This window comes from Helicoverpa armigera, chromosome 2 (assembly GCF_030705265.1).
Source record: "Helicoverpa armigera isolate CAAS_96S chromosome 2, ASM3070526v1, whole genome shotgun sequence".
Lineage (NCBI taxonomy): Eukaryota > Metazoa > Arthropoda > Insecta > Lepidoptera > Noctuidae > Helicoverpa > Helicoverpa armigera.
In genome coordinates this window covers 14950547-14972963 of record NC_087121.1, presented here as the reverse complement: position 1 = coordinate 14972963, position 22417 = coordinate 14950547, and the positions used below count along the sequence as shown (strand labels likewise).

General features: G+C 36.6%; 1 protein-coding gene across 4 annotated transcripts; it reads left to right on the top strand.

Moving 5' to 3' along the window:
* The first annotated feature begins 860 nt into the window (after window positions 1-860).
* LOC135118550 (mitochondrial uncoupling protein 4-like) lies at window positions 861-22390 on the top strand. Of its 4 annotated transcripts, none has more exons than XM_064040923.1 (7): window positions 861-1190; window positions 11880-12022; window positions 13441-13517; window positions 14381-14576; window positions 16374-16550; window positions 19100-19322; window positions 20678-22390. In XM_064040923.1, the coding sequence occupies exons 2-7, from the start codon at window positions 11920-11922 to the stop codon at window positions 20850-20852; spliced, it is 951 nt and encodes a 316-aa protein (XP_063896993.1). In that variant the 5' UTR covers window positions 861-1190; window positions 11880-11919; the 3' UTR covers window positions 20853-22390. The 4 variants fall into 4 exon arrangements, with proteins under 4 accessions (XP_063896993.1, XP_063896997.1, XP_063896996.1 ...); XM_064040927.1 differs by lacking the exon at window positions 861-1190 and adding an exon at window positions 5665-6048; XM_064040926.1 differs by lacking the exon at window positions 861-1190 and adding an exon at window positions 5665-6122.
* Window positions 22391-22417: the final 27 nt, after the last annotated feature.

Genomic DNA, 22417 nt, shown 5'->3' with positions numbered 1-22417 from the left:
TGATTTTTAAAGCAGATATAGACATAGACCAGCAGTTTTATTTCATAAACGAACGGACGTCAACGCAATCAAACGAAGAGCAGAAATTAATAACAAGCAGCTGCCTAATTGTCTATAGGTACGGATCTTATTATGACAACACCCGTACCTAGTGCCTACGTAACGCTATCGGCATTTCGAGTAACGTAACACATTACGTATGCATTATCTATTGCAGAAATATGCGCGCTAAAAATACCACGTGCCGATAAAGTTCTAATTAGCCTACACAAGGACTAAAATACGTGCGGTAGTGGTAATATACGTCAACAAAATTACGTTGAACAGTTCATTGAAGTTTTCGCGAAACCCGTTTCTTGAATGAAATGACGTCACTGCGTAGTAGATAGCTATACGTATAAACAGCTGTGTACTTATAGTATAGATTATTGGGTTCTTTCTTTTGCGTCAGATGTTAGTAGGGTTATTCAACAACCGGGAGGGGTGGCGTCGCGGTAACGTGTCGTTGACTTAGACGCGTCTCTTCGGTATTACAGCGGGGTTAGTAAGGGATTAGGGTCTTGGATATGCCTTCAGATCTATGGACTATAGTCAAGCTGGTTTTCAATAAATAAAAGGTATAAAATCCATATAAACTTTTGAACGAAACCGTCACTAAACATGGCGTAGTCACGCTTGCGAAGGTTTGGGTCACCCTTCACATTGAACACAATAACGATTCTCATACAAAAGCTAACAAAATAATGCACGGAGTTTTTAAATTACAGAGTTTTTTATATGCCTGCGGTAACGACACGACCATTAATTTTGGGCGGCTTGAGAATAACCCGTCGGCTGCCCTGGCTGAATAGAATAGTCAGAAGTACATAGTCACAACTCGGTAGCGATGTGAGACGGACGCAACATCCTCGTCGCCACTCGCCTCGCGCTCTTTCGCGCCGCGGCTCATTGCTACACCGCGAATTTGGGCCAAGCACAAATATCCCCCTCCCTCACCAACCCACGTGTTACTAATCTACCTGTCTCTGTCGGCTATTTTCTCTCTCGGCCTGCGATATTATACAGTCATTTATGTAATAAGTTCAATGTTTACATTGTGGCTGCTATCAGGTGATGAATGGAAATACATTTCGCATTGCGATAGCTCGTTATCTTCAATACTGTTGCTGTTCTCTCCGGCTCATGCATAGGTGGGTAATAATTAAATGTGATAAATGACCCGAAAGTTTTCCAATCATACATCATTCACTAAAAGTTTCATTTAGAAAGTAGTTTTCTTGCTGCACAAAACGTGTAGGCTTACACGTGCCTGTCATACCAGTCGACATCATCTTGCTGCTTACATGATCAAATAAATATGTAAACACTATTGTTTTCAACTATGGAAAACAAATTAATGCTTCATCATGACTTAAATTTTTATGACACTCATACACAAACGATTATTCTTCTTGTTAGAACTTTGCTTCTTATTAGAACCATTTTCTATCGTTATCCACGAATTTCGTCACGCGACATACATTTTACTTTTGTGTGGACACCTAATTTGATAACGGAAGTACCTACTCACGTGGCACATAATTGCAACATGATTTCAACAGAATAGCATCGAGTTTCAATCCAAAAAAAAGTAAGCACGTAACCAAAAAGAAGTTAACTGGATTATAGAACCTCCCAATCAAATTGGATCTAACTTCTAACTAGCCGGTCTAACTAGTTAATCGATTTATACGTTATAAGTATGTAGGAATCGATAAGAACTTTACCGTTCTAATAGGTATAATGAAAACAATATGAAAAGTAATAAATTATTGAGCTTATAATCGAATATCAAGAACTTGTCAAAACTATGACCTTTCCATATCTACCATGTATGAAAGTATTGAATTATTGATTTCTTCGAAAAGTTACGCAGTTAGGTACTTACATTTTTTATATTTAACTTACTATAGAGCAGCAATAGGTACTGTTATATAGAAAATCGTTAACATAACAAAAACGACATAACAATGAACGGGAAACGTGAGTTCTCAGTTTGTTCAATATTCAATACCAGAGGTTTTCCTGTTACCATTCAGTTCGGTTTTGACACATGATTGGCACGCATCGCATATGGAAAGATATTTGTCAGTTTTGTTTTTCACTGAATTCTGGATTTCGTAGTGCGGATGTTTAATTTCGTAACGGATGAAGCAGATTGTGACATATCGTTTTGTCTATGAAAACTTTCCCACGAGAAAAAAAAGTCTACACAAACCTTATAGAAACACATTTCATTGCAGTAATAAAGAATGCTTCAGAATAACCCACAATTTTGGAATACATTCCCGCTTTGAATGCCATAGTTGGTATGCGTAATAAGCAATTCTCTGAAACCATTCATTCAGGGTCATTGTTGCCATTACAAAGTTCTTGAAATAAGGATTGCTCATCGCGGTGAAATGTTAGCACTCACCTCGTATGTATACTGTTCCAACTTTCTTTACAACAGTATTAAAGTTATACGATTTCGCATCAAAAGCTTCTCTGAGGATTACCTATAAAGTCGAACAAAGTCTTCCTCTTTATAGTATTCCCTGTCGGCTTATCCAAAACCTAGCTCGCTTTAGAGGTTTTGCAACATGATAGCCAAAGGGCTCCACAAGAAACAAAGGTTGGGTTTTAGATAGTAACATTCTGCCTGAGACTATCATTTAATGATTTCCCATCTCAAAAAAAATTAGCTCCCTTATTGGTCTATGTAGATATGTGAAAGCTTTTCTCATTGCTAGAATAATTACTTTCATATCGATTACGATATGAACGAAGGTCGGTCTATTCGATTCGTTCCAAGACCACACGTACGATCGATAACTTTGATTGCTGTTTCTACTTATGCACTATTGCGACCTCTAAGCCCACGAACTACTTGCATATGCATCGATTTAATTTTATTATTTTCATTCCCTACACTTCTGCATTCGAATGATGTACAATCGTTTGAGGTGAATTAAATAATTCCATTTGTGTGGATTACCTGGACTAGCCTTTCGTCGTGGTGGCCTAGTGGGTAAAGGACCAACCTCAAGTATGAGGGCGCGGGGTCGATCCCAGGTCAGGCAAGTACCAATGCAACTTTTCTAAGTTTGTATGTACTTTCTAAGTATATCTTAGACACCATTGACTGTGTTTCGGATGGCACGTTAAACTGTAGGTCCCGGCTGTCAGTGAACATCCTTGGCAGTCCTTACGGGTAGTCAGAAGCCAGAAAGTCTGACACCAGTCTAACCAAGGGGTATCGGGTTGCCCGGGTTACTGGGTTGAGGAGGTCAGATAGGCAGTCGCTTCTTGTAAAGCACTGGTACTCAGCTGAATCCGGTTAGACTGGAAGCCGACCCCAACGTGATTGGGAAAAGGCTCGGAGGATGATGATGATGACCTGGACTAGCCTTTATTGTGTTATGGTCATTGATTATGTAATAGCGAGTTCATATATTATTAAGTACCTACCTAACGTATTTAATTAGGTATTTAAGTACTATTTTTATATGTGAAATTGATTAAATATTTATGATAATGGCGTATTATTTTTCTAAGGTAACAAGTATCTAACTAATCTTATTGAACGTCCTGATTGATCGTCAGGACTATGAACACTCAGTAGTATTTCAAAGGTCATTGACCTTACTTCGATCAGAAATATATGAATATTTTGATTAAGAAACTAATCAGTAACACGTGGTCTGTGTTGTGTTTATCTGTCTGGCTTGTCTAATCTCTCCGTTTATCAAACTACTAGCGCCACCTATCTGGGTTATCGTGAACATTGAGTCATAATGGAAAATCGGAAAACTAATTTATATGTACCAACCTATGTACTTTTTAATTAGTTATGTTTCGTATTATATGATAATAACGATCTTTATAATATAAGTATTTGCAAAGTAGTCGTGGTGGCCTAGTGGGTAAAGGACCAACCTCTCAAATATGAGGGCGCGGGTTCGATCCCAGGTCAGGCAAGTACCAATGCAACTTTTCTAAGTTTGTATGTACTTTCTAAGTATATCTTAGACACCATTCGCTGTGTTTCGGATGGCACGTAAAACTGTAGGTCCCGGCTGTCATTGAACATCCTTGGCAGTCGTTACGGGTAGTCAGAAGCCAGTAAGTCTGACACCAGTCTAACCAAGGGGTATCGGGTTGCCCGGGAAACTGGGTTGAGGAGGTCAGATAGGCAGTCGCTTCTTGTAAAGCACTGGTACTCAGCTGAATCCGGTTAGACTGGAAGCCGACCCCAACATGATTGGGAAAAAGGCTCGGAGGATGGATGGATAATATAAGTATTTGCAAAATAATTCCCAAAAAAAAAAATGGAAAAGCTTTGACAATATTTACAATTTTCTTCTCTTATCCAACTTATTTGAATTCACTGAAACTTACGTCGTTTCTTTCATAACAAATCCATCAAACGTCATCTCAATATTCATCCCTTTTAGCTACACAACCTCCCAAGTCAATCCATTCCGTTTTCGGAGCTTACCTTTCCTATTTTGCTAGCTTTTTCTGTTCTCAAAAGAGTATAAGGTTGCTTTTACCCAGTCAACAGATGCGGCCTATAAAACCATACATGTGGTTCGTGCCGTTAGCTCATACAACCACAGATGGTATTAGGTCAGCTGCTTCGATGGCCCCAAATTAAATTCCGAACTCTAACCGTGTTGGGTGGAGATTTTCCTCCTATTGTGCTAGTTTTGCCTTTTAGAGGTAGTGTCTTATCATTTCAAAGTTGAGTAGTTCTCCACAGGTGCGTTATTTAATGTATGTACTTATAAGTTTCTTTGAATATAGGACTCATTAAAATGTCAATTTTGCACGAAAGGTACTGGAACAAAAAAAAAAATTGATTACAAGATTTGAATTTAGAATCCAAAAATATTATACTTATGAAGTTGGTACTTATGGGATAGTCAGGTTTTCCAACAACTATTAAAATAATGATTAACACAACTTTAAGTATGCACTTAAAGAACCATTGTAAACGCTACTAAACTCAAAGTCGATAAATTAGAGGATGATCGAAGATGTAGGTACATATGACGTAATTTATACCAACTTGATTGAAATATTAGCCTACTAAGTAATTGCAGGATGCATTAAAAACAGACAGGTATAATGTTCGTTATTTATGCCGCATGAACTGCATGTTTAAATAGGTCGAAACGTTTCGTTTATTTCGATGCCAAATCAGCATGCATTCAGCTAGAACTGGAACACACTTTACCAAGTACGCTGGTAATATAAATGCTGCTAGCATGTGGAAGGTCAAACTAAAAATTTGTTTGAAAGTACTTAACTACAGAAAATAATGACTAATTATGCCTTTGACCATAGTTACAGTTAAGTTTCGGATTATGATGTAATCATGGGACTATTCCTAGTACGTATGACTATTATTTTTGAAGTGTCGCAAACGTTCAAATTGTCATAATTGGCAATGGCATCTGGTATTGCAATGACCAATCTAACAAACCTTTCGGCAGTTCTAATCTGATTGACTTTAGCGACTGTTTCCTAAGATAAAGAAACAATGAACGATTAAAATCAGGTTCAGATTCTAAGGCCAGCTTCTGTGTCTACACACACGATAACATTGATAAAACGATTACCTAGTTACACATTATTATCATACTTTAAATGAAGCTCGACGTTTGTACTACAAACACTGTAGTCTACGTGTATTTTCCGGTATTTTTTCGCAGCTCGAAATGTAAAACCCGGTTGTTTTTCAAATCCTGCTTCCATTTTCCCAGCAAACTGTTGACATTGACCAGTTATTAGTGAACATTCGTTTATGGACACCACTCGTGCGACAGTTTTGTGCTACTATGTGTAAATAGCATCAATATCGTGTACAGACAATTTGCTATTTATATAAAGCCGTGTAACGCTTCACTTTTGTTATGGACGGCCTTGTTAAAGAACCTCTTTCAGTGAAGTGTTGTTTAGAACGTCTTGACTAAGCATTTTTGTGTTGAACACCGGCGAGTGAACTGAGTATTTGGATTTTTTGTGAGTTTTCGTTAGTAATTTATTGTGCAGTGATAAATACTCCGCGCCCTCGCTTTTAATCAAAGCGGATGTTTGTAAGTGTTATCTATTTGTTTTTTTTTTCATGCAGTTATCTGATGGCCATGACTTCACTACTAATTTCGGTCTTTGTCACTTCTTGGTGCAGGATTTGGAAACAGCTGTTTCCTATCTCAAGCGCACTTTGTTCGGTCAGATTAATTATGTATTAACAATTAATTTACGACTATGCATAAAATACATTGCGGTTGACTTTGATGATTCATATGGCTAATCATTGTAGCATAAGGAAATGTTTTAAGGCAAAATGTTAAATGAGAAGTGTTGTGCTAATTTGGATGTCATGAAAAAGTAGCAACTGTGTTAATGAGATCTTATCGTTGACCGTACCTCATTGAATACGAATAGACTGAATAGACCACTTCATCTACCTACAAACATTCTGGTCTAGACAAATACATGTAAATTGTTACTCGTACCTGCGTTTGCAGTTTTTAATTATCTCCTTTTAAAATTGATTTCCTAGAAAGTTACTCCCCACTTAGATTCTAAGTATTCCCCCCTAAGCGAGACTAGAGTTGCAATCAAGAGTTGAATCGCTCTGCCAATAGAAGTTTCCTTTTCAAAATAATTTTCTTACTTCATTACAGTTAGGTGGAGCGCGAAAATCCATTTAGGATTGCTAATCAAGTTACAAAAGAACGGTTTTACGGTTTCATATACTCGGGCAGTCCTAATTTAGCTTTCCAATTAAGTGTGAACCTAGGTAATAGATTTTTCCTGTCTTTCACTATTATGCTGTCTTGACTTTTCTCGAATATCTTGTGTATTCCTATGGACTTAAGATTTTACACATAATGTAAATACAAAACACTTGCAATTTAATTGGGTAACGCCTGTCGTAGCTTGATAGCCGATGCCGATCTTGATTGCCGATTTGTTAAAGATCGTTCTATTATAAGTTGTACAGAACATTTATCGTCATCATATTTTTACGCTTAGCAATGTAATTAAAAGAAGGGGTAGCTCTGCCATCGAGGTAGCCAGCAAAACAAATTTTCCCGGTTGCATATCTCCTTGAAAACCAACACTACGACAAAGTCAGGCTCATTTAGGACCTGACAGATACACAGAGACATAGGTACATATATATCTATGCTATCGTTTTATTGGACTTGTTGACGTCATGAACTTTTTAAGTTACGAACGAGCGCTAATAAAACGCATAAACTTTAAACCGGCGACGGAAGTCCAATTGAGATCATTTCGCCGTTAATTAAGTATTATAAAGTCCAATGTGCAATATTGTTGTACATGTGTGCTAGTCGTTATTGATTGTTATTATGATAATATGCGTGACATGTGCTCACTGTTATCAGTCTTACTTCGGATCTCCACCTGAGCTGGTGTTACTGGCTAGAGACTGCAGAGGTACGACATGTTCACATTTTTTAAATTTCGAATTACGGTGTAAAATCTTTTTTTTATTTGACCTTTTTGCTGCTCGGTCGGGCAAAGGTCGCGTGATTATGTTCCTGTTGGATAAGCTATCGCTCTCTTTTTTTGGGATATTACTAGAATATTATGTATGATTATAGTGCTCGTTTAAATATTTTTCTGAAGTCGTGGTCAGTGGGTCGTCTTAGGGGCGGAGTTTGCTATCGTTTGTTCTGTTCTTATTTTCAAACGTGCCATTTCTAATTAGTGCCTCATTTACCTGATCTGTTGATGGTGTTTTTTCAACGGTTTTTCTCAGCGGAATTTCAATATAATGTATGGAGTGGATGTAATTATTGTACAATTCCACTTTAGTACATATAATACGTGTTGTATTGTGTACAATTCCACAGACACAAACAGAGCTCCTAATAAATTTCCCAGTTACTGTTTCTTGCAAGACTTCCTATCTTTTTTCACAACAGTTCTGGGGTTAAACAGACATGTTATGTACTTGGCTTATTTCCAGAACTGTCACACTGTTCTTACACAGATATCTTACACAGCTTTATATTCGTATCTTGCCAACGGTTTAGCAAACATGTTCATGTTTTTTTCTTTACTAAAAATTTATTTTCTGAAGGTCGACTGGGAGCTTACGGAAAATAGGTCTAGTACCAAAGAGTATTACGTATTGGCTTTCATACTTTCGTCTATGGATAGTACCCTCAGAAACTGCTACTAAACGAATTTTCCACGCTTCGCTCTCATAAGTCTGGGGCGGAAATCGAATCTTTGTCCCGGAAGTCGTTCCGCCTCTGCACCATCGGGGTCGTCAAACTGACATACCCTTTTCCGATTGAATAATTCACGATTTTGTACTCATTGAATACTCTTCTAGTTCTCATGAATATTTAATTCCAATTTAGTTAAATTTTAATTTCCGTATACAAGAATTACCTATTTATATCATTTTTTTATTACTATATGAATGAACAGACCATTTACCATCGACAATAGACAACAAAACACAATCTATGACCGTATTTAGCAATAAAAGGTAACTAGATATTGAAACACACTTATTGGAAGTAGTACAAAGTTCAGTCCATGTTATTGGAATTCTAGATTGTCAGGCCAATATAAATAATTTACTTGATTCTCACAATTGAGTCTGACTATTTATATGCAATGTAGGACATTGTCTATGCATTGCAATGTACCTATAAGAGTATCCACATACTGCAGACTAAACAGTCGACCGACAGTTGTCCCAATGTTCGGCAATTTTTTTTAACGATGGTCTTCTTTCCTATTTACATTTTCAGTAGGTTTGAGACCGGCTAAATACCTGGTTATAATAGATCTTTGTAATGTGCGTACTGTCATTCATCTTCATACTAATTTATGAGCCCAAACAAACTATCGACCGACTAAAAGTCTGGAGAGCTCTAAGTGAGCACTCTTAATAGTCTTTTCGACTACCTAAGCATATTCCGCGAACAGCATGCGTTATTACGCACTCGGTTTGACCTTTACGTAACTCTTATAGTAATAGTACTAACTTATCGATTGCCGAGTAAACGATTAACTGACTTGATTTGTTGCCTTGCCAGCTAAATGAGTTTTGTTGCTAATGAGAAATGACGTTCCGGATGACGTCATGATCCATGCTCGTTTAAATACTGTCTCTATATTGTAAACTAGCCATTTTCCCGCGGTTTCACCCGCGTCCCGTGGGAGCTACTGCCCGCACCGGGATAAAATATAGCCTTTATAATATTAGTATAGATAGATATACAAAGGTATTCGTTACTGAAGTTAATTGTTTTAAAGCAAGTTTATTCCTAAAATATCCCTAAAATGTGGTCTATGAAAATATTTCCTAAATATAGGTAGGGAAAGAAGTTATCAATCAAAACAAATGTCGCTGACAAAACTGTAAAGCCTCCTTAATATAATTCCTACAATATAACATAGATGCTATCCGCAAGCTTCGTTAATTAATTAGTTTCAGCATAGTCTGGCCCGAGCTGTTGGCAACTTCAAGCGGCTCGGATTTCGCGCGAAGCTTCGGTCGACTTTGAACCTCCTCTTCGAAAAGTACGTAATCAATTTTGATAAGACAAGACGGGCTTAGGTAGGAATAGTTCTTTGCTTTTTTTTGTTTATTTTTAACCTAATAATTTTGTTTTAGTGCAAAATATTTTCTATAAAAAATTAACAACTTTTAAGCTTCTCTCGGTTCTGTCAAATCCACTAAAAATATTGGTGTTATTATCAAAGTTGAAATAGATGTGTTTAAAGAAAATTCGCATTTGTAAAAAAAACAAGCTTACTTAAACAAGTGTCAGATATCTGTTTGTATTTAGGACCATAGTAAAATGTATTTTTTTATTTGGCCAAGATATCTACTTAGTTGGTTGCGCAGACTTCGTCAGGCCACTCAGACTCTGCATAAAAATTTTATTTATTTTTTGGAAGATATAATGTATATTTTATTTATTTTCAAAAAAATGCGTCCGTGCAGCAAAAACAAATGGTTTAAATCTACAGTCAAGTAAGTCAGGCAATAGCGACCTGTGACATAGAGTTTGGTGAGCACTGACAGCACAAATGACTCAATTTATGTATTGAGTAGTTTATGCGTGACGTGTTCGATAGCGCTATGGTTATCGAGAGGCGGTTTTATGGCTTCTGCATGGAATGACCTGTTTGGCGCGTTTTCATTTAAATTGATAGATTGCCATCTGTCATTTAATTTATAAGAGTGTGATACAGTGGCAATATTTAAAACTCATAAAAAAAGAAAATAAAAGACAGTAAGCCCGTGACCATGGATGCTGTAAAGGATCCGAAACGTCGGGATTAAATAATATTCATATAACCGCGATAAAATCCGTTAAAATAGTTTTATTTCAAAATAAATGAAAATAATAATATTTATTTATGGAAGTTGATTTTGATTCCTAATAATAATAACCTATTTCAGAAACCCATTTAAAAATGGTGTCTATCGAACGTGTACTTTATTAAGTGAACCCACTTGTCAATTCGATCCCAGGACCTCTCACTTGATCCCTGTATCGGAGATATTAATTATGGCAGATAACAGCTGCTAAGTAAATCGACCGGAAAGTTAGCTCTGCGATACGCCAGTAAAATTATTATCATAGACTTTCTTCAAAGAAAATTTAAAAACTTACCTAATTTTGATTAAAAAAAATACTTTAATAGATAACTTTACAGAAATTTTCAATTCTTAAAATCGGTATTTTTTCTAAGTTAAACAGTTTGAACAAGTACCTTCGCAAAGTTCTTTTAAAAAATGATCTACGACCGAAACGTTTTATTCTTAGACTAAGAAAATAAAAATTATTATATCTAAGTTCGTACAAAGCTCTAAGGTTCATTGCCACTGCCACATTCGATGTATGAAAAATGGCGGCTATTCCGAACTCGCTGACATTCTCATTATAGAAAACCATTAGTTTAGCCTCCGAGTGAGGCGATGATCAATTGCTTCGTAATGCCACTCATAAATCTATGTGCTTCGATTTTGCACATATTCCATTCCATACTATTTAATATAGTTACATACATACAAATTACTATGCCCCCTTGCGATGACGTGCAGAAATATTTATTGTCATCATCATTATCAACCTTTTTCTTTTCACTGTCCCACTGTAGGGCACAGACGTCGTCTCAAAGAGTGAAAGAATTCTGAACAAGATTTTTGTTTGTGAATGGAAAAGCTCATCATGAATTTTCCTTTAGAATCAAATAGTTATCAAGTAAAATCTTTAAAAAAATCCAGTACTAGTGATGAACATTATTCATAGTTCCTCTACCTATTTATAACTGGCCATAAATGTAGTTTCGTATTAACAAACCTATGCGGTCATTAATCAAGTGGTAGGATGTTCACATCATGAACAGTGCACAGTGCACTACAATATAATATATATAGCTAGATAGCAGATGGCTCACATCTGCAGCCTCGGTTTTTTCCCTGTACATATCTTTTGGTATAAAAAGCTGAGTAACAGGCATTTAGGTATCATTAGGTGCATAGGTACTGAGTCCAATGAACTTAGAAATAATTTAAGTAATAAGTAGATACTATTTTGAGCGTAAGTAAATGTCATGGAATGCTCCACATACTTACAAATATCAGTCAATTGGTCAAGGTATAGGTTTCGTACATAGGGTCTTAGAAGCTAAGTAATAATATCCTTGCTCTGCCTAATTAAGAGCCTTATAGTAAACATACATTTTATTATCATTCACTGAAACCTCGTGGATTTGTGGTAGCCGTACTTCACGGCTCAAAAGCAATATTCCTTTACTGATGTAAATATCTCCCCTGTCAGGTATTATGGGCAGAGGCGGTGACGTGACGCGGTGAGCATCATGCCGGTTCTACGCAACGCCGACCACCCCGCCCACTCGCTGACGGACTCCACCGCCGCGAGGTACGGCGTCGCTGTCCTCGGCTCTTGGGCTGCTGAAGCAGGTAAATAATCACTACATAGTGTAAGCTTTCATTTATCCATCCATTTATCTTCTGCCATTATGTACTGCCCCATTTATATACTTCCTTATACATATACTACCCCACTTACTTACACTCATATGTAGGTCAGTGCGATCCCATTTATCTTCTGCCATTATGTACTACACCATTGATCTACTGCTATTATGTACTACCCCATTTATCTACATCCTTATGTACTAGCACACTTACCTACTCCCTTATGTACTACCCCATTTATCTACTTTCTTACATACTACCCCATTTGTCTACTCCCTTACGTATTACCCCACTTACCTACTTCCTTATGTATTACGCCACTTACCTACTCTCTTATGTACTACCTCATTTATCTACTGCCATTCTGTACTACCCCAAATACCAACTTCCTTATCCAAATATGGACTTTTGTTCTGGTTTCATGCAACGACTACCTAATTCTGAAACAAATTCGGAATCAAGTGAAAGAACATTAGAGTTTAGAGTATTTAGTGTACCTATATAATGTTGAGAGTAATTTAAATTACGTACAGTCACAACACAATTACAAATTCAAAGTTCACTAACGAACGTTGCTATCAGTTCATCTGACCAAAATTAATCCCTTTGCGTCCCTCGCGGCTAAAGGGGTCTCCCCCAAGCGGCGTTATACCTTTGAACTAAACATCCTAGCAACGCCCTAGAGGTCCCCATCATGAAATAACATAGGCACGTACCTACTTATGAAGGTATCTCTGCCTAGCCTTTTCCCAATTATGTTGGGGTCCGCTTCCAGTCTAACTGGATGCAGCTGAGTACCAGTTACTACTTATCAAGGTATTTATTCCTTTTAATCCTCAGTAGTTGATAATGTTATTGAAACTCCAAAGCTTTTATATTGAAGTGGTTTGAGTTTATATTCTGTAAAATGAATTCAAGTGGTGTTAATGCTCGCCTGATAATATTATTAAATGGATCACTCGAAACCGACTGTACCTACGTGAGACTACATTGTAAGCAGAAATTGTTAAGTAGATGATAATGTTGTTTAAAAATGGATACCTACAGGATATTTTGAGAAAAAGACAATTTAGAACCGCTTAACTAATCCGTATCAACCGCTTATTTTAAACTGAAAGTATAAATAACAAAGAACTGCTTCCTGCCTAATCGTGTGTACCTATCTACAAATAACCTTCTCTAGTTAGACAAGGCTCATGACCTGTCTACATTTATAATTCTACTCGAGCTTAATTGATGACAATTATCTTAACCTACATCTAGTCGCCATTCATGCTATGTCCTGTGTCAATGGCAAATAGGCTCATGAATGAAACCTTTTGAATGATACCTACATACATTGTAACTGGCAATCAATACCCTATGTAAGACGCCATTAATTAAAGTTTTTTTTCTTACAGCAACATATCCTTTCGACTTGACCAAAACGAGGCTACAAATACAGTCTGAAGTTGCAGCCGCTAAACATGGATATAAGGTATATTAAGATTAATCAAAACCGCACTATTTTATTAAGCATATTAATTACCCAACATTTCATAGGCACCTGAATATTTTTAAAACGAAAGGCCACGGTAAAATCTATGTAAAAATAGATATTCAACCTGCAAATCGGATTAAATTACTACTTGCTCGTTAGAGAGCTTAAAGAATTATACATTATTCAATCAACTCAGAAATACTTGGTAATTGACCACGAAGGTATTATAGACGATAGTAAAATACAGCACTTTGCTAATGAACCTAAATCCAAATTCGATAGGCCATCACACAATACAGTGACGTCATAATCCGCCAGTCGAGTGGATTAAGCAGTAAACGGACAGCGGCATGAGAAACTCCATGCTTATTAGATTAGCGTCCGAGGTTTTATTCAGGACTATAAAGTTTTAAATACATTTAAATTCCTGGCCGTTCTGTTGCCAGCGACATAATTCGAATAGCGCGTTGTTCTGTCCATTTTGGATTCTGAAGATTGAAAAGAGGTTGAAGATAAAATCGAACTTTAAAGTCGATTAACTTGAGTCTAGGTGTAACTTGGTAGCCTCTCTTATATTAATCATGATTTTGTATAAAGAAATGAAGTCGGTAACCTAAATAATTCAAAATGAAACTACAGTATCTACAGATATCATGATATCAAATTCTTAATAATCTGTAACAGTATCTTGCAACCGAACTCCTTGGAGTTTCGCCGCGAACGGTTTATATGAAAGAGACTGGCTAGTTGCGGTTTATGTTATTAGTATTTTCTTTAAGAATACCAAAGTTTTATGTATTTGATTTCTCTAATATCGTAGTACTAAGCGTACATAATCTAATTAAGATTCCTTCCTACAGTTGGAGACCCATGGCATGATAAAAACAGCGGTGGGCATTGCCAAGCAAGAAGGTGTGACCAAGCTATGGACGGGTCTGATGCCAATGTTTCAACGCCACGCCATCTACTCCGGCTGTCGGCTTATCTTCTACGAACACTTTAGAAACTACTTCAAGGATGAAAACGGAAAAGTGTCGCTTGGCATATCTTCCTTGGGTGAGGAAATTGATTTATTATATTTTAGGAGTAATTTTTAGAAATTAAAATATATCGGTAAGTGATGGATGTCCTTTGAATTATTATGATTTAAACAAGTGTTAATCTTGCGTACTTTATTATGTTACATGAAGTACATTTCAGAAGCAATTTAATAATATTAATGTAATAAACTTGTTAGTAGTGAAAGGTATTGGGAGCTAAGTATCTTTTAATTATGATGTTGTACTCTTTTAATATTACCCGCCCGTAAGCTTTCTTAATAAGACAGTAGGCAAGTAGATAAATGGAAAACATCTGAGGCAAAGCCCTCGATAAAAATTCTAAATATCCGGTATTTAAATATACTGAAGCAACAGAATATTGCAAGTATAATAAGTTCTTTGTACGTATTTAATCTCCTTATTCAAAGAAGATAAAATATTCATTGGAAAGTCTTAGTTCTCATCGTATTACGTTCGACTAAGCCGATCCGCTTTCATTAACGTGGCCATCCGTGGCTTTGAGCGTCGACCTTCTGTCGACATAAAGGTACAGACCTACATAAAGTATAAAGTCATCTGTATAGGGTAATTTTATTGAAAATAAGCTATGAAACGCCATATTATAGTCTTCGAAGACTATTATTTATTTATTCTCCTTTGAAAGTGTTATTTGTAAAGGTAGAATTCCGTGGATAGCGGCTACGACAGCCGCGCGCGGCTTACGACAGTCGTCGGCCGCGCGCGACAATAGTCAACATATGAAAATGTATGGCGCCGCTGCCGAGGCTCGCGACAGTCGCGCGCGGCCGACGAATTTCGTGAGCGCGCGCGTATGCATCTCAACATGGTCTAGCGCTTAATAACATCTATAGATTTTTAGTAAAACCAGAATTGAATTGTTTTTTATTTAGTCGGCAAAACTACCTTTTGTTTTCATTACAATACAAATGCTTTTGAACCAGTATTTAGTAGTATCCTTCATCATTTCTACTTTTTAAAGATAGGGTAGATTGGTAATCTATTTTCATAATACAGCCACAGCAACACGTCATCCTCTTCTTCTTCAAGGATATCAATTAGCACTTCGACTAGAGGGAACGGACGAACAAAATCGACTAATTTCAAGACAATGCCGCGCGCGGCTTACGAAATTCGTCGGCCGCGCGCGACTGTCGCTGGCCTCGGCAGCGGCGCCATACATTTTCATATGTTGACTATTGTCGCGCGCGGCCGACGACTGTCGTAGGCCGCGCGCGGCTGCGTCAGCCGCTACCCACGGAATTCTGCCTTTATGACGAAAAATCCATAAAAGTATTGTTCCTTCTTTGTATAAATGTTTTAATGTTGATATTATGATAATGTTACTCATAAAATCAAAACTTAGTAAAAAAAGACAGAATTTAATAAATATTTTCCTGCCAGTTCCTAGAATTCTTGATACTCTTCAAGGAATCACTGGGTCAATAAATACAGTATAAATATAAAGTTACAGTATTTGTTGAGTGGAATAGATCGCGAAGCTTTGCCAATGAAATGGCAATGCTATACACTATTTGTATAAACTAGCTAGAGATTCTGCTTGAACTGCAGTTAGTCACTGACTTTATTTAAAGTACAATCAGCTAAGTCAGATCATATAACTCAAAAGTCTGTTTCTTATCTACCTACTCAAACTTCCCAAACACGTTCTTCAAAAGTATCAAAACTGGCATCTACTTGAAATGGAAAAATCTCTTTAAAAAAGTTAGAATTTAGTCATGTAACTTGAACAGGCGTAGTAACAACGTAACATAATTGTCACGAAGTTCGGCAGGTGGGTTAGCGGCAGGCTCCCTGGCACAGCTGATCGCGTCTCCAACTGACCTGGTGAAGGTGCAGATGCAAGCCGAGGGCCGAAGAGTTCTCCAAGGGAAACCACCAAGGTTCAAAAACTGCAGGGATTGCTATAAGATGCTGTATGCTGAGAGCGGGATTAGGGGATTTTGGAGAGGTAAGAACATTGTTATTCTTACCTTATAAGCAATATTTTTTATCGCGTAACCTTGTCCGTGTATTTCCCAAATGGATTTTCTTTGTATCCCCGTTGGGACTAAGCGGCCAATATGATTGGAAAGTGGACTGTACCTATCCTGTTTCTTGAAAAAATCTATTAGTCAACCATTATACATACGGACATTATGAGATGCAAAAGATATCAATTATATTATTATGCAACTGATTAGGTGCTTAATAATTCAATTACTAATTGATCATCATGCTCCGAGCATTTTCCCAAACAATGTTGGGGTCGGCTTCCAGTCTAACCGGATTCAGCTGAGTACCAGTGCCTTACAAGAAGCGACTGCCGATCTGACCTCCTCAACCCAGTTACCCGGGCAACCCGATACCCCTTGATTAGACTGGTGTTAAGCTTGGGTTTCCTAGGAAAGCGGTGCCGTCCTATAGCGTCCGTAATAAAGCGGTGAATGACGTCACTAGAACGTTGTCTATGTAAACGAAATGGGGCGGTTTCCTAGAGAGCGGTAACTGACACCGTAACTTCAAAAAGCGGTGCCGCCATTTGCATGCCGGCCGTCTTGACGGTGTCAGATAGTTTGGTGAACGTTTTATTGAAAGCGGTGAAGCTTTTTTAATACGTATCTGTGTTTTTTTTTCGGAACAACGTCAACAATGAGTTCCAACTCTTAGAGCAGCGAGGACAACGAAATTTTAATAGATTTCGTTCGTTACCACGAAGAAATATATAATATAAAAAGTAAAGATTATAGGAAAAGTCAACTAAAACAGAATTGGTGGCGTGAAATTGGAGAAATATTAAATGTTTATAATAATTTAATTTTCATTTTACATTACAGTAGGTACTTAATTAGCTACATTTATCTTATTTAAGAACAGCCTAATGATGTGACGGTGTGTTAAAACGGCCGTGGAACTTTCCACATGTCATCACCGTAAAGACGACCGTCTATTTGCGCCCGTAATATTACGGCCGCTATATGACGGCACCGCTTTCCTAGGAAACCAAAGCTTTAGACTTACTGGCTTCTGACTACCCGTAACGACTGCCAAGGATGTTCAATGACAGCCGGGACCTACAGTTTAACGTGCCATACGAAACTAATAACTAATTGATCATCTCTCCAAAAATCGCCAATTCATCCAAAAACAAAACACATGACTTATTTACTAATACACCGGGCTGTATTGATTACATAGATAGCCAATACTATTAACATGAAACCAAGCTATGAGTCACCTCGCCTTCATAGGAAGTTCGCACGGTTTGTTGATAATACACAGCTACCATATCAGGTACCTAGTTACCTATGTTATTGTAAACAAGTTTCGAGTTCATAGATAAGTATAAACAATTTGGGCTCGTAGTACAATTACAGATTGATAAGGGACGACGGAATCCTCGACGATAAATAACAATATTGAGTTACGATATCAATTAAGGTGCAGTTCAAAGGTAGCTGTGTTTAGGTCACGGCATACTTAATTAACTTGAACAAATACACGACGTGTTGGAAGTAGGTACCTACTTATAATAATCGCTATAAAATTCTACCACTAAAAAGTTTTAATCTATTTTTTTTATAAAATCTTTTTCCACAATGACTGACCACAAATAGCGACCGATAGAAAAAGAAGGATGGCTATGGGGAGGCTTTTGCCCAGCAGTGGAACAATATAGACTAATAAAATAAAAAAACTTTTTCATCAAGGTGTTCGGCCCTACTTTGTGCTACCTAATTTGTAGTAGCTACATAAAATAGATGAAATGAAACCACTAGAATCTATATTACAACATAGTATTGATTTGAGGTTTTAGCCACAAAACCAAGCCAGTCATAATCCGAGATTGGAACTGTGCCCGTTGAATAAATAGATTTAGATTCTCTATTATACTAAAGTCCTCATATTTTTATAGATATTATTTTCTGTATAAAGAAAATACCCGATTGGAAATATGATTTACTTTGGTACCGTTGTATCTTCATTTTCGGCGTATTTATTTTTTAGCTGATTTCAATGAATGTGGTTTATGTGTAGTAAATACCTACACACTCATAAAACACCCTCATTGGGTATTTTTAGCTCCTTTGTAATAGGAAGCCAGACTATTACCATGTAATGGAAAAGTCCAATAACATTTAGGCCGAGCGAGCGACAGATTGAAGTTCCATGTTCAGCACTCAATTGACCCATGCCAACAGAGTAATATGTCAATAACGGGATTATCCAAGAATAGACATAGCAAAAGGTTTTAAATTTTCAATATGAAACAATTCAGTTAACGTAACCATTAAACTACGTTATACCCCTTTTAAAAATTATTAATTATAATTGTTGCAGTAAGATTTATCTGTCATTTTTCTACAGAGTGCAATCTATACCCTAAATTTCATCTAAATCCGTTCAGCCATTTTGGCTTAAAGCCCTACCACAAATGGAGTGATTCAAACACATTTTTTCGCCATTACGCATATAAGTATTCCCATTACTTTAATTAAATTATGACTCTGAATTTTCCAGGTGCCATCCCAAACGTGCAACGCGCGGCCTTAGTAAACATGGGAGATTTAGCAGCCTACGACTATACCAAACAGTTCCTAATGCGAGAGTTCGGCATGGCGGACACAGCGCTGGTGCACGCAGCCGCGGCGTTCACTGCCGGCTTCGTGGCTGCTGTGCTCGGCACGCCTGCCGATGTACTTAAGACTAGGCTCATGAATCAGCCTGTTGGACCTGATGGACGGTAAGTTACAAGTTCATTTGTTTTTTATCCATCGACTTTTGGCTTGTGCAAGTTCCCGAACCAACCGCGATTTTTCCTTGAGTAATAGATCAAAAAATTTTAAGTAACTAGTAAATTAGAAAACAACTTAATTTATTAGCGTTTCTAAAAATTAAAAAGATTTTTTGAACACCCACTACTGTTGGTTACATAAAAGTACAAGTTTCATTTCAAAAAATACGAACAACCAATTATACAGGCTAGACAAGTTAGGTTTCATTAAAATCAATTTAGGGACCGTCACTCAGTTGGGCTCGGTCCCGGCTGCCTCGCCAAAACAAGGGGAGAGGGGCGAAGGGCTCCGTTGAAAAAGTAATCAATACTTCATAACCTACGGGAATTGCGATCCTGTTTAACTGTTTAAATAAAACACTGCTTTTCAATACACGCGCATGATTGTTAATAGGCCAATCTTCATTATAATTTCAATTTATTTTCGTAGTCAAAATATCAATTGCTATTGTTTGAAACAGTATAAAGTCCAGGCTTGTTTTCATTGACCTCGAATACGTTTTAACCAAAGGTGCGCATAACGAAGTCCTCATAAAATTAATTAGGTATTTTTAAATTACAAGTTGTGTACACATACTGCATTATTTATGCGCTGTATATTTGGTAATTAAACTAATTCTAACGTTACTGGTATTTGGTTTTTGCTGCGCATTTATTTTGGGACAAAAATGTTTAGAATGTTTAGTTTTTGCCTACAAGCCTACGATGCTAATATATTTTTTTCATAGATGCAATTTTGCAGCTAAAATGACGCTTTAACTTGCTGTATAATTTATAATGGTCTGTTCACGCCTTACTCAAATAATCAAGTAAATATGTAGCAAAGTCCACAACATAATATCTATTGACTTGCCATAAACATTATAGACGCGGTTATCACCAAATCGACAGCCATGCAAATATGGAGTGTTTATTCGTCCCAAAAACATCGGTAACTATGTCACGGTATACTGAAAGTCCCGATCGTTGTTTTGGCTAGCTATTTATAGCATGTGAATAGGTTTGTTACAAGCGGTAGGCGGTCGAGGTCAAAGGAACGGGGTCAAAGTCGCAGCCCGTGAGTCGCAGGACGGTGCACGCTTCAACGCTGTCGTAGTACCAACACACCAATAAAATACGCTATGAATCGAATTAGATTATTCTATTTGTAAACTTTTGAATCTGTATTCGGCGTTCTATTTGTACTCAATAGTTGTTATGACTAATATCGATTCTTGAGTTTGATGACCCACCGTTTTAATAGATTTTGTCTGTATATTCTCTTGAATCTATCTCTACTAATCAAATCTGTATTTCTTTTTCAGGGGCTTGTCGTACAAAGGCATGATTGACTGTCTCCAACAATCCATAAAGAATGAAGGTATACTGTCTATGTACAAAGGTTTCTTACCTCTATGGATGAGGCTTGGACCCTGGGCGTTAATCAACTGGATAGCGTTTGAGAACATCATGCTGGCTATAGGCGGACAAACATTTTAGCTTATAGGTGCTTTGAGAGCGTAGCCAGGATGTAAGAGGTCCACTTTTCGACTTGAGGACCAGACGTTTTTCATTCCTTCATTTGGCCCTGGAATTTAAGTATAATCCAAAACACAATATGGGGTTATATATATATATCGATGACCAAGTTCATGTTCTGAGATAATGTGCTAATAAGTTTGACAATTAATAATTCGACTGGATTATGCAAGCGTACATAAATAATAAATACTATGCACGTACAAAAGAAATGATTGGGTGGGTATAAAGCTTATTTACTATTTTCCATCAAGTTCTGGCTACGTTCAACACTTGTTCCTTTTTTCTAAAGCTTATAAAACTTTAAATGATTAAGGTCCTGGTGCTAGAAGACAGCTAGCAGCCTTGTTACCTCATAACGAGAGCAATATACTTAATTGAACCAAATAGAAATAATTTGTTGTTACTTAAAAATTTATGAGAAATAATGTCACCATAGTTGAGAAGTGTTAGCACCTCACGCTTATGTTAAAATTATTTTTAAGGGCTTTGAAGCAAATCCATATAGATTACCTGTGAATTTTCGGTATTGAAACTGCTTCTTGAAGAGTATACTCTTCCAGACCCTATAAAAACAGTATACGGTTTGGATAAAAGCAAAATATATAGAACAAATATTCTCAAACAAAGTCAGATTTTTAGTATAGTTGTTTGAAAGTTTGCGGGAAGTAGAATTAGAAACGGCTATGTTTAACACCAAGTTCCATTTATTTTTGCTACTATGTATTTAATTTTACTACGATTAATTTCTGAATAAGTATTTTTTTTAAGTAATGCAATTTGCACAACAACAATAGATTATCATAATTTACCTACTGAATTCTCTTATTATATAGACAGATATGATAAATAGTACATCGAAGCTAGCACAAATACATAGTATACATATTTTGTTTTTTATAAAAATACACATATACAAAAATAGCATAATGCCTCAAAATCTTATAAATATTTGTAAAAAAGTATATATTGTTGCCAAAGGTGCTATTGTAATCGTTTATGTATAAAAACTTAGAAACAAAATAAGCTAAAATATATTGGTATTAAGTTTAAATGATATAATTTACTGGATCACACCGATGTCAATTTTGAGACATTTTTACATATTATATTGAATGGATAGCCGATGCTTCAACAAATAAATACTGTGATTTGATAATTATATAGCCACTATGTAATGATTTCTAGATGTGGACGCACTGCAATAAAAAGTTTTACTTACAACCTTTTAAGATGTCATATATTTAGACTTGTTAGGCCCATTTTCGCCTTCAACATAAAAACGTTCGTTTCTATTCAAACAACTGTTTTCTTTGAAAATTTAACGTGAAATTTATTATTTCTTTATATTGTCGCAGTTATAAAAACAAAACTGAACAACCATTGCAGCGCGTACACATCTTACGGTTGAGTGTTTTAGACGTAGCTTTACGGTCCTGTTAATTGGTAATTGTTACAAATTGTGATGTTATTATTTAAAATAAATTATTATAATTGTTTATACCACTTTTATTGAAGGGAGGCCA